The 13553-nt window shown below is 40.2% G+C and overlaps 1 protein-coding gene across 2 annotated transcripts; it reads right to left on the reverse strand.

The window, feature by feature from the left end:
* Nucleotides 1–683: 683 nt before the first annotated feature.
* pank1b (pantothenate kinase 1b) lies at nucleotides 684–12610 on the reverse strand. 2 transcript variants are annotated; one of them, XM_014158297.2, is made up of 7 exons: nucleotides 12030–12610; nucleotides 7915–8261; nucleotides 7332–7591; nucleotides 6603–6779; nucleotides 6388–6511; nucleotides 4914–5039; nucleotides 684–2544 (listed from the first exon to the last, which is right to left on the reverse strand). In XM_014158297.2, exons 1-7 carry the CDS (start codon nucleotides 12358–12360, stop codon nucleotides 2485–2487), a joined length of 1425 nt encoding a protein of 474 aa, XP_014013772.2. In that variant the 5' UTR covers nucleotides 12361–12610; the 3' UTR covers nucleotides 684–2484. The 2 variants fall into 2 exon arrangements, with proteins under 2 accessions (XP_014013772.2, XP_014013773.1); XM_014158298.2 differs by lacking the exon at nucleotides 12030–12610 and adding an exon at nucleotides 11031–11300.
* Between the last annotated feature and the right edge of the window lie 943 nt (nucleotides 12611–13553).

A 13553-nucleotide genomic window follows, 5' to 3' on the forward strand; every position in this document is an offset into this window, starting at 1 on the left:
TCATTGTAAATAAGAATTTGTTCTTAACTGACTTGCCTAGTTAAATAAAGGTTACATTATGCCTGTATAAAAATGTGTCCCAGACATGCTCATGAATCGCATCGGTAACTGAGGTTCAATCATTGTTTGACATTCACTATCCAACTGAGGGACCTTAGACAGGGGGAGTTGTTATTCAATCACGAGAACCACTACTTTTGCAAACAGACGGATCTCATTCAACAAATTGTCATTTTTTTCATTAAAGTATTTGCTCCTAAAAGTATTTTAGATGTGCAGGAAGGGGTGTGAAGATCTTTGCAATCAAGACCTCTTCGTTTTTTATTAATTTCAGAAAATGTTACATTTTTCTTTCACGTTGAAAAAGTGAAGTGGCTTCAAAATACAAATGAAAATCAAATGTATTGGTCACATACACATATTTACCAGATATTATTGCGGGTGAAACTAAATGCTTGTGTAGATCCGTGGGAGAACGTCTCAACGTAATCCCTTTATAGTTTGAATTTTAAGGCAGCAAAATGTGAAAACGGTGCAAAGGTCTGTAGACTTTCACTAGGCACTGTACACGTCACGAAATACTGTACCTTCTTCACTAAGCAAGTGTTATAGGCACAACAGGAAAAGGCGGTACATCAGGATGTGAACGCAACGAACTCAACATCTCATCAGGTTAGACAAAACAGTTTAGAGAACAGTTTTAATGACGACAATGAAGCACGGCTGAATATATAGCATGGCCCAGGTCAGTAATCCAGTTCAATCAGGTTCTGAGTTACATATATTATTATTCGCCATGTTCTATACAGTAATGAAGCATAAAGCACATTTGAACATCTGTCCTAACGTACAGCTGAAAACTCCCACAGGTTGCATTGGAATTAAAAACAAAGATGTATGATGTTAGCTAAGTGAGTCTGGGTATGAGTCCAAGATGGCACCATATTCCCTATATAGTGCACTACTTTTGGCCAAAATCATGGGTCCTCGTCAAAAGTAGAGCACTATATAGGGAACAGCGTGATCTGTTCCAAAGTATCGTACTATAGGGAATAGGGTGCCATTTTAGACGCAGCCTGGGTGTATCGTTTGGATGAGAAGGATGGTCACGGGACCCTCTGAAGAGGGCAGGAAGGCAGAAGGGTATGCAGCACACAGCGGTTCACAGGCCAGCTATGCAGTTTCACTTGAAACCAAAATGCCATCATGAAATGTCATGAAATTTAACCAAGAGTTAACGGTAGGAGAATCAAATCTCCTTTCGACTAGAGTACTCAATACAGTACATCCAAAACATATTAAATTACAATCATAAAACACATACTGATTATTACAGGTAGGAAGTCAGGCATAAATGGACACCCTCTTTGATGAGAATGAAAACAGAAATGCTAGAATTAACTATTTTTAGATCTCTGAAAAAGTCCCTTCATGTAAAGGTTTGGAATCGCATGACTCACAAAGGACACTTTGTATCGCACCTGCTAGGCTAGTCCATGTCAGTGAGTCGGCTTTTCTGATGAAAAACATCTACTTTGTGAAGTTTCTGAGGATCATTTAGTACTGAATGCTTGGTCCCAAAGTTAACGGTTTCATTTAAACAGTGACAGAATTATAAGGCATGGAATAGGGAAGGAGAGACAGAATACTGCATTAAAGTGAATGCAGAGGAAGGATTTGGGGAACTGTCATTCCACTGCTACTGATAAAAAATATCCATTATGTAAAATGTTCTATGAGGTATTGCAGCGTATTATTACACAAAATCAACCCGCAACATTTTATGTCAAATTTAGCTACTGCTTAATGGTCAAAATTTCACAAATTGGCCAAACCAGTTGATATAGTAACTGCTTACTATTCACATGTACAGTAGGATAATACATTTGATTATATCTCAAATCATATCACAGAACAATAGGTTAGGATGATTGATTAGGAAAAAAAGTGTGAAGGCTAGTTGAAAGCTAATGCTCCTAATTTAAAGATCAATTTAACTACTTACATCTTGTAAAAATAAAATAACGAATATGGAACCAAAACACACATACGATCAGGGACCAGTAGCGTTTGGCTTAAGCACACAATATACAGTTAGGGTTTTTATAAACAGGAAGTACCACAAAGGTTTACTTTAAAGTGGCAAACAAAATGCCAACCTCATCTCCTCCAGCCTGTATTCATAATATTAAAAATCTGTTTTCTAAAACATCAGCAGACAAGGAGGAGGATAATTAGCAGAACCTCTTAAAACAGTTAAATTATTCAAATGGCTTTTCCCCATTTTGGCCAGTCAGTGGCTTGTCCACCATTTTGGCCAATCAGTGGCTTGTCCACCATTTCGGCCAATCAGTGGCTTTTCCACCATTTCGGCCAATCAGTGGCTTTTCCACCATTTTGGCCAGTCAGTGGCTTTTCCGGAACTGTAGAGCAGCAACGTCTTGTGGTGAGAGTTAGGGTTTCGTCTGCATCCGTCTGTCTGTCTTAAAGGTCGTCCGTCATTTTCAGTAGCTCCAGGAAGGCACCGACAGCCCCGAAATAACCCTGAAAAACACAGAGGGCTCAGGTCAGTTCATTATCTGATCAGGTATTTGACCAGGATATTATCATCAGCAACCTTGAGATTCCTGCTCAGCACCCAATTGTAACCTATCCAAACATACGCAGATGATCTGTTGTTTAACCTTTTCCTGGTACAATTAGGAGACTAAAACAACAACAAGTGTGCTGCTTGCATAAATGAAGCGTAATTATTTTCACACATACTATCCTCTCTGCACGCATTCTGACCTTTGAACTGAAGCATGGGGAAACATGTACCAGCCAGGTATTCGTTTGGGGTGGAGATAGCAGAAATGGAGGTGTCTAGAGATATGCCATATTATAACCTTGACTTAATTCCCTCATAATTCCATCACCTTTACGCACGAAGAAAGCATGAAAAAGGTTCCAAGTGGAAAAACACCAACTTTTCCCCCCCGATATAAATAACACCATTCTCCATGCACTGTAATTTACAAATTGATAAAAGCTATTGATAAGAAAGTAATCCGTCCAGATAAGATTGTAAATATAAATGATAATTGTTTCAGATCGACATTTTCTTATGATCGCTGGAGACAAATGTGAAGCCAGTCAGCGAACTGAAAAGCACAGTCAACGTAAGATGCTGTGACGTTAAGCAGAGTTTTTACTGTACGGCCTATTAGCTTGCAGGGACGAAACTTGGAGACGCAACCCAAATTGGTAGCCTACTGCAGCCTAGTTCACGTGATCACAGGGCATCGACATGAGCAATGTCGTGCCAAATTGAACCTTTGTCCACTCTCAAATGTTTAATTATATTCTTCAACTTTCTCTGTTTTCTATTTGTAGCCTATCACGTTAAATATTAACCACTATCGGTAGCCACCGTCAGTAATACCCACATACCACAGGAGGTTGGTGGCACCTTAATTGGGGAAGACGAGCTCATAGTAATGGCTGGAACGGAATGAATGGAATGGTAATCGAACTAATCAAACAAATGATTTCCATGTGTTTGATACCATTCCATTCACTCCATTCCAGCCGTCCTCTCCTCAGCAGCCTCCTGTGCCACATGCATTTATAACTGTCACTTAGTGTTAGTTTCAATTTGTAGCCTACATCATTCCATTGCATCATTAGTTGACCTTTCTTTCCTCTGTCAGGTCCGTGTGGTTGTGCATGAGAGTCACTAGCAATAGTGGATCATATTAGGCTAACATATTACAAGTTGTGCAATAATTTGGGACATGCAGCCTATTGGAATCACTATGGAACGCAGACCACACGTTGCAGTTTAAACCTGGAGCCTGCCACACGGTTCACGACGACTGGACCGTTGTCATCACAGTTCCATGATTAGTGAGGATTAGAGTAGATTTATAAAACTATTGTTCAACCCCTATTCTACACTTTTTCACCATCCAATATTTCATGGATTGAACAATTGAATATGGCAACTTTCAGGAAGAATCAAGCTGTATTTTGATTCACCAATATATGTTGTGCATACACGCTCTCCAAACCAGTTTTTCTTCATTCTTCATAAATACTTTCCGAACCCTAAATAATCTACAAGATCAGAGTATTTTTGCATCTACCAATTGGTGCGGAAACAGAGACGAATATACATATATTTAGATGGCTTTCTTTCATTGATCTCTAATATTCTGAAACCATTCTTTCAATTTATTCTTGTGAGTCTTGAGAAAAATCGAATTAAAAAGGTACACCATATTTAAAGGGATGGTTTTAGGCAAATGTACTGAAAACCCTATGGAATGAAAACTCCACGATAAAATCTATTGGCCAGCAAGTTGAAGGGTTTTTAGCGGGCGTAAGGGAGCCACACCCACAAAGCGTTTTAGACACCTGCACAAGGTAAGTTTAAATACTATTGAGCCAAGCCATAAGACTGCTGAACAATTAATCAAATGGCCACCCATACCATTTACATAGTCACTTTACCCCTACCTACATGTACAAATTACCTCGACTAACCTGTACCCCCGCACATTGACTCGGTACCGGTACCTCCGTATATAGCCTCGTTATTGTTATTTTATTGTGTTACTTTTTATTGTATTTTTTTATTTCGTTTATTTAGTAAATATTTTCTTAACTCTATTTCATGAACTGCCATGTTGGTTAAAGGCTTGTAAGTAATCATTTCACGGTAAGGTCTACTACACCTGTTGTATTCACCGCATTTGAAGTGCTTAAATAAAAACGCGTAAAAAAGCATAGATTTCCTAAGTCTGAATCGGCCCCTTTGAGTATAGAAACATCCCTCACACTACACATATTTTATAATAGCATTGTGAAGTGACTCAGTGACACTGCCCTTAGATCAACGCATTCCAATGAGCATATCGCAAACTACTTACCTCATGCTCTAAGAAGAGAGCTTTTAATTGTCCTTTGGACCAAAAATCCATGGCATAAGCAAGCAGCTTCGTTGAGACAGTATTGATTCTCAGGAAATTCCCAACAAACACCACTCTTTCAATTTTCTGAAAGACAACATTGAACCATTTGTAAACCAGACTTTTTTAGAATGACTGTTTCACAAAGCAAGATAGAATGAGATATTTTAAAAGTAAGATATGTCCACAAAAATATTTGTTTGAAGACCTTGGGCCTGCTCTCAGATTAATAGCATAGATGGGTGTCTGGCTGCCATCTAGAGCTCCCAAGTGGCGCAGCGGTCTAAGGCACTGCATCTCAGTGCTAGAGGCATCCCTACAGACCCTGGTTCGATCCCGGGCTGTATCACAACCGGCCATGATTGGGAGTCCCAAAGGGCAGCGCAGAACTGGCCCAGCGTCGTCCGGGTTAGGATTTGGCCTGGTGTAAAATAATAATTTGTTCTTAATAACTGACTTGCTAGTTAAATAAAATAATTAATATTAAATAGGGGAGAGAACCTGAAGTAACAGCAGCAGCAGCAGTAGAATCTGTCTTAAGCTTCAGTGACTCAGCAGCAAGGGAGAGAAAGGTTGAGCAATAGCCAATAACGAACGGCTCAACTTCTGTTAATTACATAGTTACGGGGCTGCCAGAATGACAAGACTACTCATTCTAAATAACAATCCACCAAAGCAAAAAAGCGGTGCACTGTGCAGGGACGTCATAAGACTTCCTCCAATTCATACACTGTACTCTACATGCATAGGTAGCTAGAAAGCTGAATAAAATGTACACAGTCCAAACACACCGAACTAAGAGGTTAAACGCACCAGAGCTCAGAAAAAGCCCCCCTAAGGTTCTATCTGCAAAAAGATGATTCTGAGATAATTGGCTTTAATGTTCCGAAACCTCATTGGTTTGAATGGTGTCAGCAATTTTATCTTGTACCCTTTTGAACTTAACAACATGAAATTAGCTATTTAGAGTACCATATACTGTCGGTAGAGAACATCGTACAGAACAAGGCTATATCAATAACTACATTTTGACAAAAATGCAGATAGAAACTTATAGTCTCAAGCTCTTGATTTGTGTCAGAAAGCACACTGTTGTTGTTCTGTGTGCTTTGATAGCCCTGTACAATGCTGCTTGATCTCCATGCCACAAGGCAACACTGTAAAGAAGCTGAAAGCACACAGAGTCCATTCCCATCATCCATCACACTGGCTGTCCACTTCACTCCTTTGTTTTATGATGAAAGAAAATAACTTTGTGAGAACTTTTACCCTTCTGTCACACCCCAGTGTGCTACAGGTAACTGATAAAATAAAGGAAACACAAACAGTGTTTCCATTATTCTTTTCAGTTACGTGTATAGTCACAGTATTAGAATGACTCAACGACGAAAACGGAATTTGATTGCTAATGTGACAACAATCTTTGCCTTTGTACCTCATTAACCGCACACATACGAGCAATAGAGCCAATGTTGTTGGTGATGGTGACGAGAGTGGCTCGGGCTAGGTCCTCCTTACTGATGCTGTCACGCTTCTCCTTGCTCATCATATGACCAAAACTGCAATAAATGAATTAATTGGGTTAGTTTCCATAATACTCTGTTTTCAAACCATACGGTTACTTGAGGTATTAGTTAAATTAAACTTCACCTAGATGCAACAGTAGACCCCTGGAGACCGAAGCGTTCATAGTCTCCTCCGTAGATGTCCTTCACCAGTTTGTCCACGTTGCTGCTGTCCCCCTTCGCCGCCATTTCCAGGGCCTCCTCAAAAGTCTCGCAGCCAGTCAGCAAGCAGCATAGGCCTAGGAACGTCCCACCTCCCAAACTGCGGGGGACAGGCAATTATGTGAGCTACTGCTCTATGGGTTGTACACATCTGTTTAGCTTGCAGGAAACAACCCACTGGGCACAGACATCATTTCTACGTCTAGTTTTGGTTTACATTTGGTTGAGTTGTCAACTAACGTGAATTCAATGTGAAAACAAAACAAAAATGGCACTGTGTCATTGGATTTAGGTAGAAGTTTGGTGAAAAAACTAAATTCCCTTTGATTACTTTTTTCAAATCCATAAATTTTTCCACTTTGATTCAACATTAAATAAGATTATATAAAAACATAGATTTTGTTGTTGAATTTACATGGAAACAACATTGATTCAACCAGTTTTTTCACAGTTGTAAAGTTATATTTGACTAAGTTATGAACCATGGTAACTTATCTACACTCAAAACATGAATACATCGAATACAGAAGGATGCGAGCAAAGGTATTGTGACAGAACTGTGTTATCACATCAAATACATACAGCTATCATGACATTGAATGACACATGATTACCTTAGTTTGCCTAGAAGCAACAGATTACATTTGTTTACCTGGTGCCTGTGACCCGTTTGTAGTTGTCCTTCGAATAGACTGCCAGCATGCTGACGCCTGAGCCAATGTTTACCAACAACATGGGGAAGGGGTTGTCAAGGCAACACGTTTTCTTGACACAGTTCTCACTCTCGGGGTCGGAGGGGTTCTCGAAAAAGTAGCACTCTGGATGGCCATTGAACCCCACAGAGTCCACATAGAGAAGACCCTGGATGAGACAGTCCAGTTCATCCAGCTTCTGGAGCTTTAGGTTGGCGATCTGGGAGATGGAAAGCAGAAGATGTATAAGACTATAGGGCAGGAGTAGAAACTGGAGTGGTTTTGATATGCAATGGTAACTGCTCCAAGTTTGAGCATGATCTGTCTGTAACTAGACCAGGCGAGTCTGAACCAACCACATACATCAACTCTCATCTAATCACATGAGAAACCATGTTGCCTTCAATGATCATGCCATGCAATCTTTAACTGACTAATGACACATGTAGTAACATGCAATAACAAACAAATTCACATCATCTGTCACTATCAGTCAGTCTCCCTGTCTGACAACACCCAATAGTTCCTCCAACCATCACACACCGTCCTAAAGTCGTCCTCAAACTTGTAGGCCCCTCCGCCAGTGGCGCAGAGTGTGGTGTGCAGGCTGGAGAAGTTCTTATCTCGGCCCATCTGGATGAAGCCTAGCATGTCCTGGGTGGGGAAGCGGATGAAGTGCAGGTTTCCCTTCCGGCCGCACATGGTTAGGTTCTTGAGCTCCAGGTGGACGTCGCGGATGCCTGTGTTGCCGTAGGCCACATTGGAGGTCAGGAAGTGGCGGATGCTCTTCAGGCTCTCCACCTCCTCCTCCTCTGCCGTGAAGTCCTTGGGCTCGAAGTAGACCAGCTTCACCAGGGTGCCGCCGATGTCCATCCCAAACCAGGGGAAGGCTGGAATAGAAAACAAAAGGTTTTTTAAGAGATGAATTGGAGCTTGGTCACCGTTGTCTGTAGAAAAGTTATGTTTAGCTCTTTAGAAGTTATGTAAAATTATGTTTCAACAAATGGATACACAAGCTCTCAAAAGAGAGGGCTCTAGTGTTATGTCTGTCACAACTAAGCTATTGCTCCATATAGGTCAGGCCTACCAATCAACCGTGCAGACCTATGTTGCATTTTCTATCTTGATTTCACTGAAGACGAAACCATCATGTCATACTATGCACACATCATATCTTATAAGCAATCACTGACATTTTCCTCTCTCTTTTGGAGAGAGGGAGGAAGGGAGGGAGGGAGAGGGGAGGAAGGGAGGGAGGGAGAGGGGAGGAAGGGGGTCCTCAAATTCACAGCAGTGTGTTCATTCTGCAACAAAAGCTGAGGGCTTTGTTGCCATGGAAACACCAGCATGGAGAGAAGATTGCCTGGAGAGTCTGCCCAACCCTCAATTTACTACTGAGTGTACAGTACAATGAATACTGTATGTAGTCAATACACAGGCAGGCAAACTGGTTCCTTCCCCCTGGCTTTTCAATCAATGGCACTTAATTTGACAGAGGGGTGTAAAGTCCCTTATGGCTCATTCCACAAACCAGACCGGTTACATTCAACTCTGTGCAAAGCTACAGAAAAACTGTAACCAAAACGCTCAGGTGTTTAAGAGTCCAATTTGAGATGTAATTGTTGATATCAGAGGTGTAATGGTGGTGTAATCTGGGTTGGACAATCAATTTCTAGTAGAGGAACCTGATCAAATTGATGTATTGATCTGTGTAAATGTGTGTGTATATACTCTGGAATCTTTACTGACTTAATCACCCGATTTCAATATATCGGTCAGTGGTGCTACAGACAGATCTTGCTTTGCAATCTGTCATTTTACAGAGGAGATATTTGACTGAATGCTTCCATTTATGCCACTCTACCACTCCTTCTCAGTTAATGTCTGAGCCCAGTCTCAATTGCTTTCGTGAGCTTTTTCTCTCACTGCCCTGAGTTTAAGACAAGGGTTTAGCTATCTTGGAATTAACAACATTTCCAAGAACTTTACTTTCAAGAATCTGATTTCTTCTTAACTTTTTGAAACATAAGAAATAGCGCAATAATATTTCCAATAACCTTTTTGAGGAATAGCAACTTTGCTTAACTTTCTTCTTAAGTCTATAGTTAAAGAAAAAATGACAGTTAAGACATTTCTTCTTACGGAGGTTTTGTGAATCTTGGCCCAGGGCTGTAACCAGGGCCCAGATTCACAAAACACTTCTTACGTAAAAACGTAAAAAAGTTCTTAAGAAACAAAAAGAAGTTCATAGGATAGTTTGTGAGTTCAATTCCTCAACAATATCTTAAGATTTTATGATTTTCTAACAACCTCAAATATCTCTTACAAATCTTCTTAAGATGTGTGTTGCTAGGCAACCATTTTAGCTAGCTATCTAGCTAGCAATGGCAATCATACTAGCATATGTCTTACTGAGACTACTGTTCTAAAACATGTTCTTGGGTTTAAAATAATCCATGCTGAAACTTGCAGATGAAGTTTGTGAGTGAATTAAACATGTTCAATTGCTTTCATTAGCTTTTTTCTCACTGCCCTGAGTTTAAGACAAGGGTTTAGCTATCTTGGAATTAACAACCTTTCCAATAACTTTTATTTTCAAGAATCTGATTTCTTCTTAACTTTTTGCTTAAGGAGAAACATAAGAAATAGTGCAAGTACATTTCCAATAACCTTTTTGTGGAATAGCAACTTTGCTTATCTTTCTTCATAAGTCTATAGTTATGGGAAAAATAACAGTTAAGAAGAAATGTTTTCCTAAGAAGGTTTTGTGAATCTGGGCCCTGGAAGCCAGGGCACCGTGACTGGCAGCACTTATAGGTGAAAGGTGTGTTTATTCCCCCACCCAGAGAGCAAAGTTCTCAGCAGCTAGTCAAAGTAGAGCCTTACAGTGGTCACACTCACATGAATGTGCAACAAAAGTCAAGGATTTAACGCCATACATTTTCATAGTTGAGTGACTGGCACAGCATAGCTCCATTTGCTATTCAGTTTCTTGCACATAAGGGGAACTACCAATAAGCCGACATCAGCAAAGCATATTATGCTTATTCGATTGATCATACTGGAGGGCAGAGGAGGCTGGTGGGAGGAGCTATAGGAGGACAGGCTCATTGAAATGGCTGTAATGGAATAATTGGAACGGTATCAACCGGATCAAACATATGGAAACCGCGATTGACTGTTCCATTGATTCCATTCCAGCCATTACAATGAGCCCGTCCTCCTATAGCTCATCCCACCAGCCTCCTCTGCTGGAGGGAAAACATGTGTATTCGTCTTCATGCCAAGTGCATTTGATCAACTTGCAGCTATTGTTCACAATCACTACTATTCAATGATATAGTACAAGCTGTCTGTTTGGATTCCAGACATATATGAACAGTGCCCAGAGGAACACAGACAAGCCAGCATAGCGTAGCAACCTCTTGGACTAATGGTTGAGCTGCATGCATTCACCACACAGATAATAAAACAGCCAAATCATTCCAGACGCCCGCCCAAAGTATATAGCATTGCAGTATTCAAGAAATTAGGAAAATTGCTGTTTGTCCGCTGAGATTTGATTCAGCCAAGGTAGCAAGAGATGTTAATAAGCAAATAAAAGTAAGCAAATAAGTACATTTCAGCCCTTTAAAATACAATACAGTAGAAACTCTTACCTGGTTTTTTAACAATAAGCTTCATTGTGATCCTCAGGTCAAAGTGCTTATGGTCAAAGAAACTTCAATCCAATACTTGGGCTATAAGTAGTAGTATCACTCAATCAGCCCTATTGCATTGTGGCATGATGTCGTCGCAGCAATAAAGCAGGCTACACTTAACTGACATGGTGAGTGACAAACTTGTTTTACAGTGTTACAGTGGAAACAGAGAAACATACTGTGCTGTTAATAAAGCTGGTTGCTCTGTTTGTTTCTTCAGCCAAGCCCCTTAAGCAAGTACTGACGGCTGATTGGTCAAAAGGAGCTGGCTGTCATATCAGCAGCGATTTCAGCACACCTCCTGACTTTGAAACGACCAATGAAATGGTTCAACGGACAACATCAAAGATCTCACAATAGCAAGGGGGAGGGAGGATACACCTCATGTTCTATTACCGGGAGTGTTACATTGTGTCAAATAATATGATTGTCGTATTAGTATATGATAAACATGTTTATAAACAATACATAATGACTTATTTATGGTGCTTGATTCTTATTATTTGTGCATTTCTCATAAATAGCTGGAATGTAGTTTGAGGATACAGGAATAGGCCTACAAATAATTTCTCCACAAACATAGGCCGACAGGCCGATTATTCGTTACAGAAGCAGTATACATTTGGGAATTGGGCGGGTAGACTTGCTTATTGACATTCTTGGCAAAGACTTGCAACACAAAGCGATATTCTATCATGCAGCAGCAAGTCTGACTGGTTCATTGTTTAATGGAAAAAGAGATGCCACCATAGAAAATCCAGGCGATCTTCACTTTCGATGTGTAATATCGGAAACACCGAATTATGTGCAATCAATGATTTGACAGAAAACCCTGCTGTGCTTGGCATTTATGACAGGATGCTTAGAAAGTGTAGGCAGACTTGACCGAATGTGTACAGCCGACATGACAGTTAGCATTGAGGCTCAAACATTGTTTTAAAATTGTATTCTACTTACGCGGTCTACTCTTCTTGCCAGAATCCATTCTTCTTCTGAGTCTACACCGCTTTGGAGGCGACCCATTACTATGGACGTCTTCCTGGACCTGAAGATCGTGGAAATGTTCAATTCCATTATGGCCACTACTACTACTACTACTACTACTACTACTACTACTACTACTACTACTACTACTATAACAGCCGCCACTGGTACTGGTTCCATTTGAACCTAAGGCACTGCAGCTCCCGTTGCCAGTTTGTGTAGGATGGAATCCATTTGTCAAACCATTATCTTGGCAAACGCCTGTTCTTTTCTGATCCGATGCTTTGCCATTAACGTTATCCATTTTTTGGGGCGCAGGGAAAGCACTAGCGGGCAGTTTCAGACAATTAATCCGCTTTCCTCCGCGATGTTTCTTCAAAAGGACCGATGTCAGGCTATTTGGTAAATATCTATTGCGACAGAAAATAATGATGGCCCTTGCGTCGAAGTGGATAGTGGAACAATGCAGCAACTGCTAGGACGTTCGGCTGAGGTCACTGTCGTTCATTTTGCTTCTTCATGCTCATCTCCTGCAGCAGCTTCCGAGTTAACCAGTCGGCAGCCTACGTCATTGTACAGGCTGTTTCGTAGATCCCCCAAATGTTCCCTGGGGGAAAATAATTACATTTTTAAACTTCACTTATTACCATCTCCCATGGTCCAAATCAGTTGAAGTTACACATGAACTGACTGGGCTAAATGGACAGTTTATTAGCCTACTGTGTAATTATCTTGTAGTGTAGCCTATCAAGAACTGGGCTAATTAATTGCATTGTTACGCTGTAAGCCTAATAGGAACAATGTCAATAGGCAACATTGTAGTCTACCTACAAGTAGGCCTAATAATTATATTGGTTACCCAGAAGCAAAACTCTCTCGCGAAAATATAATCTGTCCACGAGAGATTAGCCTAATAAGGACACAGGGGTTTCCCAGTAAAAAAAAACAACATAAATAGACAAAATAGCTACCCACATTTCTGAAGTCTTTAAAGTGGCAATCCGCAGACAATAACAATAACAAAGCCTGTTTCGGTAAAAACCTGAGGGATGACCATCCATTATATCAAAATTATAGTTTTAACCATGGTATGAGGCTATACAGTGTTTGTTTAGATTTACTTTGTTTACATACATTGGAGTGTAACAATCTTATATTTCGGGTTCTGATGGAGTATTGAGGTTGAACTAAATTAATTCGGCATATCAAAATTATATTCTTCAAGAATCAATATGTAGACCTATATAATTCATTTATAAGTCCCCCAAAAATGTATGCAGCAACTACAGATTGCCACTTTAAGATTACGCCCCTTGTCAGGTAAATATATCAATCCTAAATATAATAAAATCACTATTTGTCTGTGTGAAAAAATGTGGATATTGTAAAAACATTTTGACCTATAATAAAGCCTCAGGATGGCGCCAAAGTGCATAAATCTGATACTCTCTCGCGATCTCTCAATTAAATTCAATTCAAGGGGCTTTGTTGGCATGG

Source organism: Salmo salar, chromosome ssa19, assembly GCF_905237065.1.
Source record: "Salmo salar chromosome ssa19, Ssal_v3.1, whole genome shotgun sequence".
Taxonomy (NCBI): Eukaryota; Metazoa; Chordata; class Actinopteri; order Salmoniformes; family Salmonidae; genus Salmo; species Salmo salar.

Excerpts from the sequence above, each read along its gene's own strand:
- pank1b (XM_014158297.2), bottom strand. The coding sequence starts at position 12,360 with ATGGATAACGTTAATGGCAAAGCATCGGATCAGAAAAGAACAGGCGTT. Across the intron at positions 8,262-12,029 it reads TGGCAAGAAGAGTAGACCGC|CCTTCCCCTGGTTTGGGATG; the intron begins GTAAGTAGAATA and ends TTTCTATTCCAG. Across the intron at positions 2,545-4,913 it reads CTCTCTTCTTAGAGCATGAG|GGTTATTTCGGGGCTGTCGG; the intron begins GTAAGTAGTTTG and ends TGTGTTTTTCAG.